Below are 23,411 nucleotides of genomic sequence, written 5' to 3'. Positions count from 1 at the left end.
TTTAAATAGGCTCACACAATCAGCCATAGAGCAAATCCAAACCAGTATGTAACACGCAGTAGGTACATTAGTCTCCTTACACCATTTGCCATTTAGTGACCTGAATGTGTTCATACAACTTTAAAGTAAGCAATATTTGGCCTAAGAAAACAAATGATTCTCAGAAAAACAGCTCCCACATGTAAGAGTTTCTCTTAACTAGAAAGACTTTGGCCATTATTCTAAAGTGAAACACTTTGAACAATGAAGAAATAAGGGTGTTAGCTTTCAGTGAGTGGAGAACAGAGGGAAAATGTTAACTACCATAAAATTAAACGTGCTAAATATTCTACAACAGTCAGCAGCAGCACAACAAATTGAGGCTTAATTTCTTATTGAAATCAAAGGGAGCAGGCAGTTGGACCTTTACACCTTGGACTGCACAGCACTGTTCTACTTACTCTGTTCATGCCCACTACAAATTCCAGTGAGACCTTTCAACTCTCTTAAGGCAAAGAAGTTCACTGCTCAAACCACTTGGCCCTAATATATTAAGGCTTCTGAATTTCAACCTATATAGGCTCTTACCTTGGTCTTTCAAATGGGAGGAAAGAAACCAGCAAATGCTTGCAGTATTATTGAAGTTTGCATCTCCCAAAAAATAACCTGCTCTCGTCAACAGCGTTTTTTGTTTTGGTTTGGTTTGGGTTTTTTGCTTTAGGGAGTAGGTAGGGCAAAATATACAGTATCACTGACTCAGTAGATTCTAATGAAATAAACGAACCCAGTGGGGAGTGAAGAGACTTAAGGTTTAAAATGCTTGGCCAGGTGCACTGGCTCACACCTGTAATCCCAGCACTTTGGGAAGCCAGAGTTTGAGACCAGCCTGGCCAACCTGGTGAAACCTCTTCTCTACTGAAAATACAAAAAATTAGCTGTGTGTGGTGGCAGGCGCCTGTAATCCCAGCTACTTGGGAGGCTGACGCAGGGGAATCACTTGAACCCAGGAGGCAGAGGTTGCAGTAAGCCAAGATTGCGCCACTGCACTCCAGTCTGGGCGACAGAGCAAGAGTCTCAAAAAAAAAAAAAAAAAAAAAAATGCTTATAGGCATAAATCTCCCTTGAAATTTAGCTACTCTCAGGACCAAACAAATGATCCTTCACTATTGGGCAATGGCATATTCTTGAATGAGCCAAACTACAGGATCAAAAAGAATTAACTATGAAAACATCTCTTTATTGATTGATTGAGACAGAGTCTTGCTCTCTCATCCAGGCTGGAGTGCAGTGGCGTGATCTCAGCTCACTACAACCTCTGCCTCCCGAGTTCAAAGTGATTCTCCTGCCTCAGCCTCCCAAGTAACTCGGATTACAAGTGTCTGCCACTGTGCCTGGCTAGTTTTTGTATTTAGTAGAGACAAGGTTTCACCATATTGGCCAGGCTGGTCTTGAACTCCTGACCTCAGGTGATCCACCTTCCTCTGCCTCCCAAAGTGCTGGGATTACAGGCATAGGCCACCACACCCAGTCAAAAACATCTTTTTAGTTGCCATATATCAGATATGTTTTTAGCACAACAGAAAATCTTTGCTTTCTGTGTTTATGCAGTCTACTTGCTTTTCATTTTTCCCTGTCCCACCCTACTCCTGCCCTAATGTAAAATTATGTAGGTCCAGGCAAATATTTAAATTTATTTTTAAATCCCATGAAAACGTATGCTTTATACTGACCTGAAAGAGCACGGTTATAATAATCTCCAGAAAGGGTGAAGTGGGCGTAGCCTTCAGGGCTAGTTCTCACATGCTGAAGAAAATTCAGACCTGCAAATGAAGGCAGGTAAATGCAATGAATTTTCCCAGCGGCAGGGCAGGAGCAACCAAAACTGCCTTCTGCAGATAAATCACACTAAAGAAACATTAGCGCTAATACTCGCATAGGAGAGCATGCAATATTCTGACATTTTGTTCATCATGTATTTTTTTGCATCAATTTCAATTTTTTAAAATATGTCATTGAAATATTATCTATCTTCATGATGGAGGTTTTGGGCACCCTCTTAAATGCTGTGCCTGAGGCAAGTGCCTCAGTTGCCTTCCCACAGTGCCAGCCCTGGCACCCAGGGTGAAGCCTGTGAAATCATTAAAAAAAAAAAAAAAAAAAATTTTTTTTTGAGACAGAGTTTCACTCTTGCTGCCCAGGCTGGAGTGCAGTGGCACGATCGCAGCTTACTGCAACCTCCACCTCCCGGGTTCAAGCAATTCTCCTGCCTCAGCCTCCCGAGTAGACAGGATTACAGGCATGCACCACCACATCCAGCTGGTTTTGTACTTTTAGCAGAGATGGGGTTTCTCCATGTTGGTCAGGCTGATCTCGAACTCCTGACCTCAGGTGATCTGCCCGCCTCGGCCTCCCAAAGTGCTGGGATAACAGGAGTGAGCCACCACACTTGGCCTAGAAAAGATATTTCTACCTGAATAAGGACAAGAGGGCAGACTGATAAGAGAAGTCATGTTCTGATAAATATTAGCTCAGAATTTTAAGATTGCCATAGAAAAATAAGAAATCAACTAATTGGTCTCTGCAGAAAAGATATTCAGGGGCACAGTCAAAATTCTAGTTGCTACTTTTAACCAAGTAGCCCTGGTAGTGCCCTAGAAGCACAGGGAAAGGACATCTCTATACTGTGCAAGAGGCCTGATTCAAGCCCCAGAAGCAAACTTTCCTTGAAGAGAGAAGAGGCTGGCAAGATCAAAACAATGGAAAATTAAAACTAAAGTTTCTGTATTTTTAGTAGAGATGGGGTTTCACTACTAGTAAATGGCATGGTAGACAGCGTGAGATTTTCATTTACTCTCTTCAAAACCTCACCCTCAGGGCTGGGCACGGTGACTCACGCCTGTAATCCCAGCAGGTTGGGAGGCTGAGGTGGGCAGATCACAAGGTCAGGAGACCATCCTGGCCAACTTGGTGAAACCCTGTTTCTACCAAAAATACAAAAATTAGCTGGGTATGGTGGCACGTGCCTGTCCAGCTACTCAGGAGGCTGAGGCACGAGAATCGCTTGAACCCAGGAGCTGGAGGTTGCAGAGAGCTGAGATGGCACCACTGCACTCCAGCCTGGTGACAGAGCAAGCCTCCGTCTCAAAACAAAACAAAACAAATCCTCACCCTCCCACCGCTTGCAGTGATGCACTTAAGGATAAAGTACTCCCGCCAGAAGTGGTGGTGGACCGTTGTCATCCTAGCTACTCAGGAAGCAGGAGAACTGCTTGAGCCTAGGAGTTTGAGACCAACCTTGGGCAACAAAGCAAGACTCAGCTTTGGGGGGAAAAACAAAAAAAGGATAGAGTACTCCTACTTTGGTCCCCATTCTGGCAAAGGACAGTTCACATATAAATAGTGTTTTACACGGCACGGTAGTGCACTTTCTAGTAGGAGTCCTGTTTTTGATTTTCAAGAGAGAATACAACAGAACCATTGTTTTCTGAACTTATCTGTTAAACGCCTAGTAGTATTCACCACAATCTTTAGATACATAAAAAGATAAGAAAACTGAAGAGATCAGGAATTATTTAGCTAGAGATGTTAATATAATGGAAATTTTATCAAAGACCATTCCTATTCCCAAGCTATAGGCTGAAGGCCACATATGGCAAATAAAAGTTTCTTTAAAATATATATAATGAAAAACATATGTAAAACTATTATCTAAATTTCACCCAAATGACTAAGTAGAGTATGAATGACATTAAAAAAAAAAAAAAAAAAAAAAAAAAAAAAAAAAAAAAAAAAAAAAAAAAAAAAAAAAAAAAAAGACAGGCCCCAAATAATCCAGCAATGACTGAAAATATTCAACATGAATCTGAAAATCAGGACGACACTCACGGGAAAAGGTGAGTTCAGCGAGAGGCACATCACAATCCATGCAGTCATCGATGAAACAGATGCACACACTGTCGGCTTTGATCTCCACGCCAGAGATCAATGGCGCTGCCACAGCCCCCGGGCTATCACGGCTGGTGGAGGCCAAGGAAAGAGACTTCAGAGGTTCCGCATTCTTAAACAACCAACTTGCTGCCTTTTTCAATTGGCCTTCAAAGAAATTAAGAAGTGATCAGTTCTACCAGCTTCCACAGCTACCCTGGCCACTCACAGAGGAAACAGAGGAATAAAGTTCTCTAGAGACCTACTGGGAAGCCAAGGGTCTTGATCCCAGAAGTGTTCTTAGACTTAATAAAAAAGGGGGGTTAGGAGGGAATCTCAGCATAATAGTAATCCTGCTTTTAAGCAAACATTTTGTTGTACAGCTTCCACTCAAATTTACCACACCTTTTATGATCTGGCCCAAAATGCCCCCAGGAAGCCATCTCTCTCTGCCATGCCATCTGTTGAAAGAGAGGAGAGAAGAGGACGGGAGAGGATCCAGAGGCTAGGTACTTAATCTTCACTATATAGTTTTGCATATATATTGATGTGCTGCTTTGTAATTGTTTTCAAATGCCTTACTTTGCGCATAAAATGTGTCTTCTCAGCTAGTCACAAATGCCTTGAGAACAGAGATCTGTGAGAATTGCATTTGTGTAATCTATAGCCCTAACTAAAAGCCTCTTGAATACAACCAGGTTGCTAAAGTCCCCCTCCTCCCAAAAAAGAAAAGAGAAGCAATGCAAGCCCATACTTTTAAGTCACCAGAGGCCAGTACCAGGGACAGTGTAAGTGGTCAAGGGCATGGGCTCTAGAGCAGGATGGCCTGGCTTTAGGTCCTATTCTGCCCTTATCAGCTGCTGGCTCTTCAGCAAGTAATTCGATCTCTTTGTGTCCTACAGCACCCACTTAAAAGGACTGACAGGAAGAGGAAAGAATGAGTCCATGGAAAGTCCTCAGAGTGAAGCCCGGCACGGAATAAACATTATTTGCTATTATCTACATTACAGATAAGCATTAGTTGCTATTATCATATTCATTACTGATGTAACTAAGTTGTATTTACTAAGGAAATAAAAACTACCAGACAGGCCAAGCACAGGGGCTGATGCCTATAATCCCAATGCTTTGCTTTGGGAGGTTTAGGCAAGGGAATCGCTTTAGGTCAGGAATTTGAGACCAGCCTGAGCCAACACAGCAAGACCCCGTCTCTACACAAAATTTAAAAATTAGCCAGGCATGGGGGCGCATCCTGTAGTCCCAGCTACTCAGGAGGTTTAGGTGGGAGGATCATTTGAGCCCAGGAGTTTGAGGCGAGAGTGAGTCATCATCAGGGCACCACCACTACACTCCAGCCTGGGCAAGAGGGCAAAACCCAGCATCTAAAATTAAAAAAAAAAAAAAATCAAAAAGATACTCAGAACTTAAAAAAAGGGGGTGGGGGTGCTTGAATTGTTAAAGAAAGAGTAAAAAGCATAGGAAAACTAAATATTAAGGGGTATAAAATTAATTAAACCAGAAACTAATGATGACTGGGTAAAACAAAGCCAAGGAACACATGAGAACTAGATCTACCTTCATTTTTTTCAGAATGCAAGAGGTAAGTTAATGTAAACAAGCATGCCATGGAAGAAATCTTTTCACACATAAATTGGCTGGAATTAAACGTAGATACAATTTTTTTAGAAAAAGATTTGTCAATTCAAGAGCCCCACGAAAATTGAAAAAAAAAAAAATTAAGAGCCTGAAAAATATACCTATACCCTTTGGTCTGTTATTTAAAATATAGATCTCTCTACCAAGGATATACTTAAAAGACATAGACAAAAGTTCACACCAAAAAATGTTTACTATAGAAGTGTGTATAATATTGAATGAATAACAAGTGAAGAATGACTAAGTAAATTATAATATATCCTTAGAGTCAATGTAAAAAAATCAGTGTTGATAAATAATTTCAATGACATGGGGAAATGCTGCTGATATATTAAGTATATCATAAGAAAATTATAATTCAATAAAATATTTTTAAAAGACTAAAAAAATATTTGCAACAGAATCTATCAATATATTAAAGATTACATGTGTGTACGTATGCGTGTGCATGGATATACTGTCCACTGTATGTAGAGAAGTAGAAAGAGAGAAAGTGCACACATGTGTAAAGACTGGAAAGGAGGCTGAGGCAGGAGGATTGCTTGAGCTCAGGAGTTGGAGGCTGCAGTGAGCTATGATTACACCACGATTATGACAGCATTGCAGCCTGGGCAACAGAGTGAGACCCTGTCTCTTAAAAAAAGGGAAGAAAAAGATGGGAGGAAATGCAGCTTATGCTGTACTTCTCTTTCTTAAGTGAAAGGGAAACATGGAGTTGAAAGGAAGTGAGATGTAGAAGAACACAGGTTTAGGAGTGAGGTGGACCTGGCTTTAAGCCCATCTTAGGGAACTAAGATGTGACCTCAAACAAGTTTACTCAAGAAGTTTCACCTGACCAATATGAGCAGGTTTTCTCATCTCAAGTGGGAATAATGTCTGTCTCCAAGGGCTATGAAGAGGATGCAACAAGAAAACACAAAGACAGGCATCCAGGACCTCAAAAAATGGTCATAATCATCAGTATTACCACTATTAGCATGACCACTAGTAACAGTGGTTAACATTTATAGAGCACTTACTGTGTGCTAACACTTTCTTAGTGCTTTGCATATAGTAATTTACTTACATCAAATCTCTGAGGGAGGCAGCTTCTTACCTTCTTTCTACAGATAAGGAAGCATTGGTTCACAGAGGTTAAGCCATTTTCCTAGTCATTAATAAGTAGTGGCACAGAGTAAGGATCTGAACCCGGGCAGTCAGCTCCAGAGCTCTTTTTCTTTGAGACAGAATCTCACTCTGTTGCCCAGGCTGCAGTGCAGTGGCATGATCTTGGTTCACTGCAACCTCCGCCTCCCAGGTTCAAGCAGTTCTCCTGCCTCAGCCTCCTGAGTAGCTGGGACTACAGACACGTGCCACCACATTCAGCTAATTTTTTTTTTTTGTACTTTTGGTAGAGATGGGGTTTCACCATACTGGACAGGCTGGTCTCAAACTCCTGACCTCAAGTGATCCGTCCACCTCCTCCTCCCAAACTGTTGGGATTACAGGCATGAGCCACCGTACCAAGCCTCAGAGCCCATATTCTTATCCACTATAAAAGGCTGCTACCTGTAATCCCAGAACTTTGGGAGGCCGAGGCGGGTGGATCACTTGAGGTCAAGAGTTTGAGACCAGACCAGCCAACATGGTAAAACCCCATCTCTACTAAAAATACAAAAATTAGCTGGGCATGGTGACACATGCCTGTAATCCCAGCTACTCAGGAGGCTGAGGCAGGAGAATGGCTTGAACCCGGGAGGTGGAGGTTGTAGTGAACCAAGATCGCGCCATTGCACTCCAGCCTAGGTAACATTATTATTACTGATCCAGGATGATATGCAGTCCAGAGAAGACACATAAAGGGTCCAGGCAAACTCAGCTCTCTATGTCGCCTTGTGGCAATAAGAGAGGAAATGGGAAGGAAGCATATCATCAAGACAAATAATAGCTAATAGAACCCTGTTCAAATTACCTTGACACACTAAAAGAGCTTTGCGACAATCATCCATGCTGAATCCCAGCTCCTGCAGTCTAGCCAGCTGTAACTCTAGAAAACAAATAACATAAAATTTTCATAAATAATTTTATGTCAATTAATCTACAAACTAATTTTAGAAAAAAAGAAATTCAAAACCCACGACTAAAACACTTAATTTCTCTAAGCAAAACTGGGCTCCTAGTTGGAGAGTTCTGGCCGGTGTACCCTGACGTCTTTGAGTCTTTTCCTCATATTGACTATGTTTTAAAATTGGTGTCCTTGCCGGGAATTAGGGGGGAAAGGTCTATTTCCCAACTGGCCCCTTCATTCCACCATCTGACCCCTAAATTTTCCACTGACTAGATTTTAAACAGCTTAAAATTAGGGCTGGGCACAGTGGCTCACATCTATAATCCCAACATTTTGGGAGGCCAGGACAGGAGGACTACTTGAGGCCAGGAACTCAAGAACAGCCTGGGCAAAATAACAAGATCCTGTCTCTAAAGGAAAATTTTTAACATTAGTGAGGCATCGTGGCACACACCTGTAGTCCCTCCCAGCTACTCAGGAGGCTGAGGAAGGAAGACAGCTTGAGCCCAGGATTTGAGGCTGCAATGAGCTGTGATCACACCACTGCTCTCCAACCTGGGTGACAGAGCAAGACCCTGTCTCAAAATACACCAATAAATTAATAATAAAACTTAAAAATAAAACTTAGTGTTATTCATATAACTTCAGAGGAGAACTCTCAAAGCTTAAAACTAAACTTTGGCATTATGCAGGTAACTCTGGAAAAAATTGAAAGAGGAAAAATAGAGTAGTTGGTTAGGGGTGTTTTGTTTGTTTTTAAACTTTAAAAAATGAGAGAGTCATACTTATGACTTACAATTATACTTAACGACAAACAAAGTCTAAACAATTTAATTGTGCAAAAGAAAATTTTAAGAGTCAAAAAGAAGAAGCGTTATTAGCAAGACTGAGTGGGTTTTATAGTTAAACACCTACCCAAGACAGGATCTAAGGTGTGTCTTGTCCCTTCTCTGATTTCCTCTCCAATGCGAGATGCACCTGGAAGGTGACTGCCAACGGAGTCTGACTCCAGGGCCACTGAGTCTGGCACTGCAGCATTAGCTTGCTCTGGGATGGATTTTGCAATGGCAAGAAATAGCTGAACATCGTTATAGGAGAGTCTGATATCCAGGGCTTGTAACTGAATCTAACAAAATGTAAAAAAGGTAGCCATTTTTTAAAGTTGCATCGGTTTTGCATCCATGTCTCTTACAGATATGGATAAATAATTCCTATTTCAAGTTCTAAAAGTCCAACAGAGACTGCATCAAATTTCTCATTTAAAAGATTGCAAAGATCTTAAAATTAAGCACTAATAGCCATAAGGTAAGATGTCTCAACTATGAGGTCAAATGGTCACAAAACTGTACCTCGTAAAAAATACTAAGCTAGGATAATTACTAGAGCAATTAGTATTTCAGCAGGATGATTTTCATACAAGTATATTAATCATTAAAGCAGAGGACCAAAGACAGCTCTGGGGGAGAAAGGATCACCTATCAGTAACATTTGTTAATCCCTTTTGCATGGATCTATTTAATTTTTTAAATCTCTAAAACAAAAAGATCAACCAACAAAATTTATCTCTTTTTTATTCAAACATAACTTAAATGGGTCAAGTTTGACACTATTTCCTGAAATCCAGTCTTCCTGAGAAATCAGCAGTACAGCTACGTCCGGTACAGGCAGCATAGACACCAAAATCAGACTAGGGCACAAATGGGCACTCGTGATGACTGTCTCAATGTCTCACAATGGTGCTTTCTTTATTAATGTTTTGTGTGCGAGGGTAAAAAAAAAAAAAGACCAAAAATCAGAATGGCTTTTCCCTCTCTTTTAACCTCCTATGGTTCAAATGGATTGATTAATTAATTATCCCCCTTCAACCAAAGAAATCAAACACCCAATTCTGAAGCCTGCCTTCCCTTGCTTCACCTTGAAGTCTCCTTACTTCCCTGTGTGGTTCTTCACTCTAGTTAGACCCTCCTGCTTCCAATCAATTTAGGTTATTCACGTGGAACACTCTCCCTCCTCCTCTCTATTTACATCCTACCCTTCCTCCCAAATCAACCCTACCTGGAGTCTCACTCAAGATTTATATTCCTCCCTATGCTGAGTTCTGCTTTCTATGAGCTTCTATAGAACTTCAAGATTATATGAGACAGCTCGGGTCTTTTATCCTCCCCAAAACTGTAGGATCTTCTAGGACAGAGACAATGCCATATTTACTCTGTATCTGCTGAAGTAAGTAGGAGGTTTTTGGGCTCAGAGTAATTAAGAGTGCCTGCATAGGAAAGTGTTTGAGAGCATATCAACGATTGCACAGATTTTGCATCATTACCTCTAGGACAGGTGGGAAATCTTCACTATTGAATGCATCCATCAATCCTGAACTATTTTGATAAGAAGAATTCCCTACCAACTCCACTTGAATTTGTACAGGATCCACAATTGAAAGAGCTGTATCATGCTCATTCCCTAGTCGGCACGAAAACACCTAGAGAATCAAACACAATATGGTAAGAATTAATGTCTGATTTAGGAAGGGTCCAACCAACAGCACAAAGAGGCTATCTCAGAAGCAGTCAGCCATGTGTTATCACAAGACCGTAACAACTGCTGAAATAAATAATGTGAAAAGTGAGCACCCCGCCCCCCGCGCCAATCACTGCCGAGAGCACATGCAATAGTTCACCCAGGGGAAAAGGCAGTTTAGCAATACATCCTGAAAGGCTTACAAGTCTCACACGCTTTGATCCAATAATCCTACTTCTCTCTAGAAACTAGCAAGATATATACATTTAAAAATTCTCTAAACCATTATTTAATAGTTTTTTAAAAAAAAGAGCAGCCAAGGTTATATCACATCTACTCAAAGAAATATTTGCAGCCATTTAAAAATGACAAAAAAGACCACATGGATTGTAAGAAGACAGTTAAAAAACAGACTATATGAAAATACAAACCAGAATATGTTATGCCCTGACTTTAAGGAAAGAAACACACCAAAATGTCAACAGAAATCATATACCATTTCCGATAGTTTATTTTCCCTCCACTCAATAATTTCATAATTAAAAATAAATACATTAATTATTAAACCTGGGTGATAGGTACACATGGAGTTCATTATATTATTCTGTTTACTTTGTGTATGTTTGAAATGTTCTATAATAAAAGTTTTAAAAATAAATACATTCATTGGGAGAGAGAAAGAAGGGAGAGAAGGAGAAAGGATTCCGATTTTAGGACCAAATTATTTTGTCTGCTCAGGAAAAGCACAGAGTAAAGGAAAGAGCAATCACTTTGGCTCTTCTTACCCTCTTAAACCCTCTGCCGCCTTTTTGGGGCATACTCTAGTGCTGCTGAAGAACATGTGACACTGAGGTCCTTTGCAATATTCAAAATTCAAAATTCATACTTTATAAATTCTCCTGGATGATTTACCAAACTGATCTTAAAATTCAGATCCAATTGTGCTGCCTAGAAGGCAGGACTGAAAGGAGTTTCCAGCGATCTCAAACATTTTGCCATGTAGTTGTCCTAAGACTTTGAAGCAGAAAAAGTTTCATTTTCCTTTTTCCTTCAGGGGTTTCTGCTATACAAAACCCAATTGTACCTGACAGTTCATTCATCAATCACCAAGATTCTGCATTCAAAGCTAGTATTGTGGTGGCCTAAGAGGCAGATGAACTGCAATTTCATGATCAACTCACATCACACCAGCATGCAAATCCTTCCTCTCAAACAGAGGTTTTTTACAAGAGAGAAACAAGTGATCAAGAAGTAGAGTCCCTACAGGCCTTATTCCACTATGTTTGTCTCAAAAAAGGGGGCCATATACTGCTAACAGTGAAATTAAGTTTTATTCATTCAAACTTTGAGCAATACCACTGGAAAGAAAAAGGGATGAAAAGTCCAATCACAAAGCAAAAGGAACCCTGACCAAATATCCTAACAGTACGGCATGGGGAATGTTAGCAGAGATCAGTGAAGTACAAACATCTGATGGAAACAAGAACCTGCCATGGTTCCCCTTCTGTCTCCCCAGCCCATGGCTTAACAAGAGACAAAGCACTTTGCGCCTAATATTGCATGATGACATTTTCAAGCTACAAAGCCCACTCCAGCACAAACTATCTTCTTCATGAGATGACAAAAGAGCCTAAAGCATCACTATTATACATCTACATGTGCTCCTTTCAGCCAGGCATGACTCTGCAGAGTTGCCCTTTTCTAGATCAGGTATTCCTGAAAGGATAACATAAAAAATCCTTAGCACTTTTTATAAATAAGTTTCTCTCCCAAAGCCCTCACTCTTCACAGGGCTGCACTCAAGGTGAAGAGGGAATACAGGGGACATTAGACCCATGGCCTCCCCTTCACAGACAAGGTCTGCAGAACAGGAGGACACAGCAAGGTGCCTGACAGGGCAGTGGGGACTGGAAAAGTCTCCTTGAACTTCTGGAGAAAGAAAGAATGTAAGAGAAAGAGGCAAATGCCCTCTGCATATTCACAGCTTAACCCTGGAAGACTGAATTCATGCATTAGAACAGCCAGGTAGATCTGGGGAGAAAACAAAGAAGAGAAGAGGTCAGGGGTCTTCCAATTCCATGAATTACTTCCCCTAATGAAAGTTTAAGAGGTAAAATTTTCTTTCAGATGCTTTGCCCATGAGCCAACACACAGTGCTGTGATCAACACATAGACTTCTTACCTCGATGCCAAACAAACTTCCTGAAAAGGGACGATCAACAAACCGGGGCTTATAGGTGAGCACCGTGGTGCCTTTCAGAATAACGGCATTGGTGTCGAAGCAGGACACATCTTCAACGACCACAAACTCCGTGCCTGGAAAGGACAACATCGTCAGTCAAGCCAGGGCTGCTGGGAAGCTGGAAAATACCAGGCTGTTGCAAACGAAGCAGCACATCTCCACCAGGCAATCACATGAACCAGTAAGATGTGTTCTCCAGAAAGTCTGCTGACATTTGCTACACTGTCATCCCGAACCAATTTTCTGCATCTGGCCACATACAGCTGAGCTCACAGAGCCCTACAGCAGCAGGAAAGACTGAGATGTGATTTCTCTCTTCAGAATACATTTAAACTAGATTGAGAAACTGCATCCCAGTCCTCCCGGGAGGCATAAGAGATATTCAGAAGTTCACAAAGTCATCCTCTCTCTAAGTGGTGACTTGACTGAAAATTCCAGGGAGAAGAGTCAGGTACTAATGTTGGTCAGGCACTAGGCACCTAAGCAGCTGTTTACAAAGTTGTGTACAAAGGACACAGGCCAATTTAAGGTAGAGATTTTTGAAATCAGTATGTTTTCAACTTATTTGTATATATTTAAGAGCAAATTCACTCTGCTTTTCACTGTGTTTTTATCAAAAACCATATATAGATCAAGCTTTTGTAACTGAACTCATGTAAAAGGCATTGTGCTAGCCAACTTCATCAAAACCACTGAGAAGCAGATACGGGTAACAGAAACATAATAATAAATACACAAACACATACAGAGGCACTAGATGGATTCGCTAGTCAACAAAAGCCATAGTAAATCCATCTATACCAAGAAAAATATTCTTTTTCTAAGGAAAATAAAAATCTCCTCACTTATTATCTTCAAAACTGAGATTTTCACATATTGAACTTGCGTAAACTCCATAAAGCACATCTGTTAGGGCCCTAAAGATCAAACAGAAAATTGAAGCCAGGCTATACATCAGAAAAAAAGGCCACTGCCCAGGCAGGTGCTCAGGCCAGGCACATGCACGAGGCAGGCAGGGGAGAGGGACAAGCGATCCCGCAGCCTTCAGTGGGCCAGGCAGCTCACACCTAAAAATGGAGGTCAAGACCTCTGATGCTTGCAGGTCTGTAAATGATGCAAATGTGTAAGTGATCATGTCAAAAGATGAGAGAAATCATCCTGGTGAGACAGATATTGAGCCTAATGTCCCAACTAAGCACCAATGAATCACACTGACATATAATCACCTGTTACATTGACCTTGACCTCCAGATGCCTTTCGTTGGACACAGGAAGGGAAGACCGCTTGGTAACTACTCCATTCTTCACAGTTTTGGGAACTATAGCAGATTCGCTGCTAGAGTTACGGTGACGAGAAGGAGTAACGTGACTTTGTTTCTTAATATCACTGGGAGTATGGAGAAAATCATGGACTAACAGTAGCCAGTCAAATATGAGAAACACACGGAGATTGTTGAGAACTACTGTAAAGCAGGAGGAATCCTTGGTAGATCTACAAAAAGAAGACAGGAGAAAATAAGTAGGAAAAAAGAAACTTGGTATGTCAATAACCTGCAAATGTACTGCTCGGATTTGGCAGGTGGTATTCCAGTATTTTCTAAACTGCCCGCTTTGAGTATCAGTAAACTATGAACACTAGTTGAATAACACATTCAGTGTAATAAGTTAATCATATTTTTAAACAACAAGGAATGTTTATAAGTAAGTAGCACAGATAGCATAGCTCAGCAGTTCTCAATAAGATGGTTTTGCTCCTTCGGAGACATTATTTCTTTTTTTTTTTTTTTTGAGACAGGGTCACACTCTGTTGCCCAGGCTAGAATGCACTGGCACGATCATAACTCACTGTAACTTCAAACACCTGGGATCAAGTGAGCCTCCTGCCTCAGCCCCCCCAAAGTGCTAGGATTACAGGTGTGGGTCACTGCACCTGGCCCTTGGAGATATTTTTTATTCACATTTTAATTGCAACTGCAACGAGAAGGGGTTGCTATTGGTACTAGTATAGGTAGAGGCCAGAGATGCTGTTAACTATCCCACAATGTACAGGACAGCCCATAATAAGGAATTATCTGACCCAAAATGTCAACAGTGCTAAGGTTAAGCAACTCTGGTATGGTAGAAGAGCACAGGCTTTGAAGTCAGAGACACAGACTTAAATACTGCTATTTACGAATTGTGTTATCTTAAGAAAGTTTCCTACCTTCTCTCAGCTTGTTTACCCGCTTATCAAATGAATAATATTAATATCATGAGAAATAAAGCACCAAGCACATAGCAGGTATTTGATAGACATCACTTTCTTTCCCTATAGGCCATTTCAAGAAGCTCAATGAGGCACTGTTTCTCTGACATCTAGGATCGCTTCCATATAAATAATACCAAGTTGATAGTACTAGTACTAAATTGTTTCTCTAGTTGAAATTGACCGAACAGCCCAGATCTTTTGGCACAAGGAGAACAAGTAAGATGACATTTACCAGGGGTATGTCCCCTAAGCAACCTAGGGGTACAGTTAGGGTGGGAGCTGGGAGGTCAAGTTCCCATTACTCCTAAGTCTGTATTGGAAGTGAAAATCCAACAAGAACTCTCAGGCCTGACCTCAAACCATGGCCTGGTCAGGGCCTTCATCCAGGGAAGGCCTACTACTAGATAGGCCTCAGATGAGAAGGACAAGAGAAATAGAGGTTGGAGCACTTAGATGGGGTTGAACTCGGTTCTGTAAGCCCAAAAGAGCCTCTGGGCTTCTAGCTACTACATGTACTTGGTTCCCTGCCCTGAGAGGTACTCCTATTTGGGAAAAGCTAACTTGGAAATATTTCTAAGGCTGGTTTCTCTACTCTCTCATTTCTCCTAAACCTGGCTCACTGCCTCTGTAAAAGGGCATCATGATGCATGTCTCCTTACAGACACAGCATTTTTCACAGAAACACTCTACTCTTTTGTAATAGAGAAAAAATGTTGCCCTCAGTAAAATGTTTCCACCCCATTTTGAACATAGATTGTCAAGTTCTGTATTTAACTGGAAAGTCACAGTGTGTTGGATCCCTTTTCTGGAAAATATTTCAAGTCTTTAAACACTGTGAAGTGATTTATATTTGACACACAAGATCCCAACAGAAGAGTAATTCTTCTTTGGACACGAAAGGCGTTCAAAAATTCCCATCAAAAGAACATCTCACTCCTCTCACTGACAACAGTATTTCTGTTAGCAAGAGCCAAGGTAAGACTTTATTATTTGACTCCAATAAATTGTACACCTATAATATATAAATATTTCCAGGCTCCTTGTATATTAAAAATATGAAAACGAGAAGACAAGATTAGAGAAAAAAGGGTAAAAAGGAATGAGCAAAGTCTCCAAGATATGGGACTATGTGAAAAGACCTAACCTACATTTGATAGGTGTACCTGGATGTGACAAACAGAATGAATCCAAGCTGGAAAATATTCTTCAGGATATTATTCAGGAAAACTTTCCCAACCAAGCAAGGCAGAACAATATTCAACTCCAGGTAATACAGAGAACACCACAAAGATATTCCTCAAGAAGAGCAACCCCAAGGCACATAATCAACAGATTCACCAGGGTTGAAATGAAGGAGAAAATGCTAAGAGCAGGCAGAGAGAAAGGTCAGGTTACCCACAAAGGGAAGCCCATCAGATTCACAGCAGATCTCTCAGCAGAAACCCTACAAGCCAGAAGAGAGTGGGGGCCAGTAGTCAACATCCTTAAAGAAAAGAATTTTCAACCCAGAATTTCATATCCAGCCAAACTAAGTTTCATAACTGAAGGAAAAATAAAATCTTTTGAGAACAAGGAAGTACTCAGAGATTTTATCACCACCAGGCCTGCTTTACAAGAGCTTCTGAAAGAAGCACCACACATAGAAAGGAACAACCAGTATCAGCCATTCCAAAAATATACCAAAACGTAAAGAGCATCAACATAATGAAGAATCTACAATCAACTAATGGGCAAAACAGCCAGCTAACATTAAATGGCAGTATTAAACTCACATTATCAATATTAATCCTAAATTTAAATCGACTAAATGCCCCAATCAAAAGACACAGGCAAATTGGATAAAAAGCCAAAACTCATCGGTATGCTGCATCCAGACCCATCTCACATGCAAGGATACACAAAGACTCAAAACAAAGGGATGGAGGAAGATTTACCAACCAAATGGAGAGCAAAAAAAAAAAAAAGCAGGAGTTGTAATTCTCGCCTCTGATAAAATAGACTTTAAAGCAACAAAGATCAAAAGAGGCAAAGAAGGACATTACATAATGGTAAAAGGATCAATGCAACAAGAAGAGCTAACGATCCTAAATATATACGCACCCAATACAGGAGCACCCAGATATATAAGGCAAGTTCTTAATAACTTATAAAGAGACTTAGATTTCCACACAATAATAGAGGGAGATTTTAACATCACATTGTCAATATTAGACAGATCAACGAGACAGAAAATTAACAAGGATATCCAGGACTTGAACTCAGACCTGGAACAAGTAAACTTAATAAACATTTACAGAACTCTCCACCCCAAATCCACAAAACATACATTCTTCTCAGTACCACATCACACCTACTCTAAAAGTGACTACATAATTGGAAGTAAATCACTCCTCCGTAATTGCATAGCATTTCACAGGTTTAAATGAAATATTGGTTGGCTGCTTGTTTGTTATTTTCCTCCCTTATTCCTTCCTGTCTCCATTGTTAAGCACAATTATTGGCATAAAAGAAGTTTTTAATACCATTTTTAGACTGCATTCTAGCCTGGGCAATAAAGCAAGTCTCCCGTTCTCTCTCCCTCTTGTCTCTTCCTCTTTCTTTCTCTCTTTCATTCTTTTTCTTTCTTTCTTCCTTAAAAAAAATAAATATAAGAAGGAGACAACTACCTGACAGTTTAGGAAGCCAGATCAATAATAATAAACTCAAAAACAAATGTTTCTGCAGATGGACCAAAGAGATGCCAGCCTCATGTTCAAAGGAAACATCTTCAACTAAATGAACTGCAAACACAACCATCTTATACATGACTGCAATCAGCCCAGTGACGAGAAACCTGGTAGGTCCAAAGACTATTAGAAACATCATGGGCTTTAACATCACAGATCCAGGTTCGAGTTCTGATTTCTTGACCTACTAACTGTGACCCAAGAAGAGTTATCTAACCCTTCTCCAAGTTTCTAACTTGCTAACTGTAAAATGAGGAAGAAGTTACTCACTTTGCAGATTTGTCAGGATTACAATGAGCTTAGCTAAAGTGCCTGGCTCGGGGCAGGGTCCAGTAAGAGGCAATTAGGATTCTTACTCCCAAATTTTTTAAAGTTCATACAAAAATGCAAATGTCTACTCTGCTAGATTTCCTAAAGGCATGTGAGGCATATGGAGAAATCATGACCTCTCTCAAAAAAACACAGCAATACAAAACAAAACCTAAACCCTGAGGAATTCTGAACAGCACATTGAAATGTCAGGCACATGGAAACATACAAGAGTAATCCTGATGACTTTTTGCTTAACCACAAAGTTTTTCACAATGGTTTATAGTTACATGTCTGATGACATGAAGCACTAATAGAAGGAAAGGTCTCCTTTTTGGGTTTTCACTGAAAGACTTCTTTAGATCAGGCCTAATTTTTCAGTTTTAAGGTCTGTGTTCAGGCGTAACATCAGCCAATGGTATTATCATAAAATAACATGTTACATCAGCAATAACAATAGTAACTACCAACTATGCCAGAATTACTTTGTTTAATTATTACCTCTACCCCATGAGGAGGGTATAGGTGATTTTTTTTCTATTTTATATAAGAGGAAGTTGAGACTCAAAGAGGCTAAACAACTTGTCTGAGACATACAGCTAGATAATGGTAGACCAAGGTTTTCAGCCCAGATCTGTCTGATCCCAAAATATATGTTCTTTCTACATATAACACTGCCTCCCATGATACCAGAAAGAAAAACATAACCTAATTCAAAAAGGTAAAAACTACTTATACATCTTATACATGGAGAAGTGAGGCAGCAAGACTTGAAAAAATGGGTAATTCAAGTCAAACCCACCTTTCCTTCCATTATTTGTAAAGGCCAAAAGTCTTTTTACTTTTTTCCTTAAGCCAGCATAATTTCTTCCTTCTCCAAGCCACTTTATAAATTAAAACAGTCTACAGCTTACAAGGAGATTGATTTTAAGGCTCAATTCTGAACTACTTTGCTTTTAAAGGCAACAGAGACATCTTCTGGCCAATAAATGAAACAGCAAGATTATAGGAATAATATGTTAATATACAGTAGTACACTGCACTGATAAAGCCATTATCTGTTTATCTTTCTAGTGATTCCTTGGTTCTTTGATGTTCTAAAGCCAACAAAGACTTGACCCAAAAGGGAATGTCTCCATAAAGAATGGCCGAGTCAAAGTCTGCCCTGCTACCTGAAATGCAGTTCAATCTGAATGGATCCTTGGCTGGTGCTGCTGTTCTTAGCGGGCTGAAAGATACAGCTGAACACATTCGTCATCCCAGGGCTGGTCTTCTGCCCGGCATAACGGGTGTCAAAAGCCATCATGGAATGGGAAACCAAGTTAATGGACTTGGTTTGGTTGGAAAAACTTTCATAGAGCAGTTTACATTTCTTGAAGTCAAATCTAAGAAAAGAAAGCAGACAAGATATGAAACACAACTCTTTCATTTTACAAAAGTATATAAGTTTGAGATAACAAGAGCAAAATCAAAAATATATCTAAGTCCCATAAGGAGAATAACTTTCATTCTGAGTTCTTCTGTTGATTTTTTAACAGACTCCTCAAAATGGAGTTAGTGCCACTGTGCCTTGGATCTTACTTTTCCGGTTCCAGAGAGATGATCGTGTTCATAGGAACTGCGTAAGTAACAATACCACATATTAAGTATATTCTTGATCCGTTAGCATTCCCACAACCCATCAGAAGTCTAAGAAGGCTATATATCCCCAAAGGATGCCAAGGGTCCTTCTGGGCCTTCATCTGTCAGCCCCTAGTCTGTCTGGATGTTTCACTCTCCAGGGTCTGTCCAACTGCTTATGTAACACTGTTGCAGTGTACTGGGAACAAATAATACTCTTCACACGGAGAATAATTCAACTAATCTACCAACAGGAAATCCATTTGGAACCATCTTTTTTTCATAACAGAGAAGGCTGCAATGCGCAATTAATAGTTACTCAGTACGGTTATGACAATACATACAGAATTATTCCATATTAAAAAAAACTAAAGGCACAGCCAATCATCAGGAAAAAAATGCTGAGTGAGGTGGCTCATGCCTGTAGTCCCAGCTACTTGGGGGGCTGAGGTGTGAGGATGACTTGGGCCAGGGAGGTAGAAGTTTTTGCAGTGAGACAAGGTGGCACCACTACACTCCAGCCTGGGCGAGAGGGAGAGAGATTCTGTCTCAAAAAAAAGGAAAGAAAAAGAAAAACTTTGCTGGCTCACACGACCACCAGTCTGGGACCACAGTTTCAGTATACAATGCTCCACACAGCTGTACTTAACAGCTGAGTTAAGTACAGATCATGGTGGCCTTTCAACGGAAGACAAACTAGAAGACAGAGTGCTTCAGCAGGTAATTACTGGACTTGAAGTCCTGTTTTCAAATACCAAACCACTTTCCCAGCCATACAACCTTAAGCTAGTCAGAAACTCTATCTGGAAAACAGGAGTAATGTATGCCCAGCTTCCAGGACTGATAAGAAATCTAAATGAAAAGGTTATTAAGTGTGAAAAGCATTCTTTAAGGTTCAACAGCAGTAATCGCAAATGCATATATCTACACTGACCAAGCATGTGACAGAAATAAGTGAAGTGCTAGGTAAGCATATGCCCCATTTAAAGGGGGCAGTTGCTACTCCGTTTCCAGATGCTTCCAAGTGAGAACATGGACCTAGTATTGCCAAAGCTTCCAATTTTTCAAAAGAAGCTAAATACAAACCTTTTATATAAAATCTCCCAACTTTTTTTTTTTTTTTTTTTTTTTTTTGCATTTTAGGATGGTCTCGATCTCTTGACCTCGTGATCCACCCTCCTCAGCCTCCCAAAGTGCTGGGATTACAGGCGTGAGCCACCGCGCCCGGCCTTTTTTTTTTTTTTTTTTGAGACCAGGTTTCCCCTGTCGCCTAGGCTGGAGAGTGGTGGTGTGATTATGGCTCACTGCAGCCTCAACCTCCTGGTTCCAGTGATCCTCTCACCTTAGCCTCCTGAGTAGCTGGACTACAGGCATGCACCACCATGCGTAGCTAGTTTTTTAATTTGTTGTAGAGACAGGGTCTCTCACTATGTTGCCCAAGCTAGTCTCGAATTCGTGGCCTCAAGCAATCCTCCTGCCTTGGCTCCCCAAAGTGCTGGGATTATAGACCCCAGCCACCGCACCCAGCCCCTAATTTTTCAAATGTTGGCCCGTGAGGCAGTCATCAGTGCTGCACATCAAATGGTTCTGCATCTCCCACCCCAAAACAACTCAGACACACAGCAAGACAGTACTTCCTGCCTCCATCACACTGTGTGAGACCACGCTTTAGCAGTACAAGGTCTGCCAGAGCACTTAATTGCCATTCGAGACCATTCCAGACCTCGTTTTTCTCTCTAGCACATCAACACTGGCTGCTCTGTCACCCTAAGTGACTATAACAAGCCGAGCAGCCTGAGACCCACAATGGTCACACAGTATGAGGGAGAAAAAGATCCTCACTGTTTGAAGTCACTGATGCTCTGGGGTGGTCTGTTACTACAGTGTAACCTAACCTACGCTGACTGATAGAGCAATGAATCTAAACTTTTCAGAAGCACTGTGTAGACCAACCAAAAGACAATGTAGACAACACTCCACCTGTGGGCCGCCACTCTGCAACCTCTGCTCCATGTCAACGCAAAACATGTGTATTATTTGGATATTGTTACTAACAGTAAAATGATATAATTAAAGCCATACCTGGCTAGGGAACCAGCACCTTCTTTTATTTTGGGATCTTTAAGCTCCAGACTTACATTCACCATATCAATGAGGAAGCACATGCAGGTGTACACTTCTCCACTCAGAACAGTCTACAAAAGGAAAATGCCCGTCAATCCATAGCTGATGAGGCCAACCTAAACACAGGTTAATACGTCAAGAAATCTCATCTGTTTGTTGCTCCACCTTCTTTCTCTAGGTGAACCTGAGGAACATATACACAGGGTGACCATCAGCTGAGACTACGACAGTTACAGAAGAACGTAAGGTCTCACTCACGTGAATTCTTGGATCTTGTAAATCATAAGGCCGCATAAATTCTTCTATGGGTTCTCCCAGGTTGTTCTCTAACAAGCCACGGATCAGCTTGTATTTACATAGATCCAGAGAGCAGTGGACTGAGGACAGATTGCCATGGATAGATATGTCTGGCACAGTATGACTTATTTCTCTATGAAAAAGAAAAAAGATCACTTACACAAACACTGACATACCTCACACCCAAATGGGGGCTAACGTGTACTAACCTACATTATCAAGTAGGTAATTCCTACTTCCAATGACAAAAATTTCATGTAGCTCCAAATGAAGCAAGTTAATATGATTGCCATGCTTTAACTATGAAAAACCCCTTTTCCCCAAAAATTTACATTTAGAAAATCCTCAAACCAGGCCAGGTGTGGTGGCTCACACTTATAATCCCAGCACTTTGGGAGGCCGAGGTGGGAGGATCACTTGAGCCCAGGAGTTCAAGACCAGCTTGGGCAACATAGTGAAACCCCAACTCCTCAAAAAATACAAAAATTAGCTGGCTATGGTGGTGTGCACCTGTGGTCCCAGCTACTCGGGAGGCTAAGGTTGGGGGTTCACTTGAGCCCGGGAAGTCAAGGGTGCAGTAAGCTGTGATCATGCCACTGTATTCTAGCCTGTGTGACAGAGTGAGACCCTGTAAGCAGGTAGGCAGGTAAGAAGAGAGGGAGGGAGGGAGGGAGGAGGGAAAGAAGGGAAGGAAGGTAGAGGAAAGGAAGGAAAGGAGGAGGGAAATGCTTAAACCAAATAAGAGCTAACTAACTAATCTATTAATAAGGAAAACCTCATGAGACTCAGAAAGAGCTTAAACATTACAGTTGGGAAAGCAATAAAGAAAAGATGCCAAGATCTTTATTTAACTCTTTGGATTTAGTGGTGACTAAAGGCAGACACCAATGTTTCACACTGAGTCCAGATGGGATGTTAGTATAGACTCTGAATAGGTTCGTCATCTCAGCTGGGATGGGCAGATGTAAAGTTGAAGAGGAAGGGAAGGGTACACATCTATACTTCATCTCAATACTAAAAAGCTTTCTCTAACCTCCCATGGGTGAACTGGGCATCGTGGATCCTACAGACACCATGCTCTGAGTATACAGAGGGCTAGTGTTTGAAATGGCAGAGGTATATAAAAAATTATTCTGTCTGTAGAGAAAAGCCTACATACAGCAGAGTTTTAAAAGACCAACAATGCAATAATAAAGAAAAATGAAGGCGGCTGACCAAGTGCCATCTCAGGTTCCTGTCTGTGTGGTGTGAAAGCATCACCTTCTAACAGGCCTAATAGAGTACAATTATCTGCACGTAATCACTGATGGGAGTAGGGAAGCTTTAGATAAGCTGAGTAGCAAAGCATTCTTTATTAATTTATTTATTTTTGGAAAGCATTGCTTGAAAAGAAAACAAAGTGTTCAATTTCTAAATAATGAAGCTCTTCTTAAGACTGCTTAGCCAGTAAAACCAAATATAGCCCATGCCAACCATAACTGAACGCCAGCCAGGGAGCACTTGAATAACACGTAAGAGTGAAACACAAACATCCCAGTGAGAACAGCTAAGTTGTATCATTAATCCAGAGAGAAACTAGAAAAGTGACATTAAATGACTTGCCCAAATCAAGAGCTGTGAAGGGAGTGGCCAAAAAGACATTCAAATCAATCATGCTCTATACAAATAATAAAGCTGTTTTTCTTTCTTTCTTTCTTTCTTTTTTTTTTTTTGGGACGGAGTTTC

General features: G+C 40.8%; 1 protein-coding gene across 1 annotated transcript in view; it reads right to left on the bottom strand.

The window, feature by feature from the left end:
* VPS13D (vacuolar protein sorting 13 homolog D) overlaps positions 1–23,411 on the bottom strand; it is a 301,395-nt gene that overhangs the window by 190,006 nt on the left and 87,978 nt on the right. The window contains exons 27-36 of the mRNA XM_017504510.2: positions 21,648–21,819; positions 21,348–21,460; positions 18,818–19,030; positions 13,589–13,854; positions 12,303–12,436; positions 9,927–10,082; positions 8,522–8,732; positions 7,511–7,585; positions 3,865–4,071; positions 1,710–1,799 (exon numbers count right to left, since the gene is read on the bottom strand). Of these exons, the coding sequence (XP_017359999.2) occupies positions 1,710–1,799; positions 3,865–4,071; positions 7,511–7,585; positions 8,522–8,732; positions 9,927–10,082; positions 12,303–12,436; positions 13,589–13,854; positions 18,818–19,030; positions 21,348–21,460; positions 21,648–21,819 (1,637 nt within the window). The remainder of the gene's footprint in view (positions 1–1,709; positions 1,800–3,864; positions 4,072–7,510; positions 7,586–8,521; positions 8,733–9,926; positions 10,083–12,302; positions 12,437–13,588; positions 13,855–18,817; positions 19,031–21,347; positions 21,461–21,647; positions 21,820–23,411) is intronic.

Source organism: Cebus imitator, unplaced genomic scaffold (assembly GCF_001604975.1).
Source record: "Cebus imitator isolate Cc_AM_T3 unplaced genomic scaffold, Cebus_imitator-1.0 Scaffold15, whole genome shotgun sequence".
Taxonomy (NCBI): Eukaryota; Metazoa; Chordata; class Mammalia; order Primates; family Cebidae; genus Cebus; species Cebus imitator.
The sequence above is the reverse complement of the archived record's forward strand: the minus strand, read 5'-3'. Positions and strand labels throughout refer to the sequence as shown.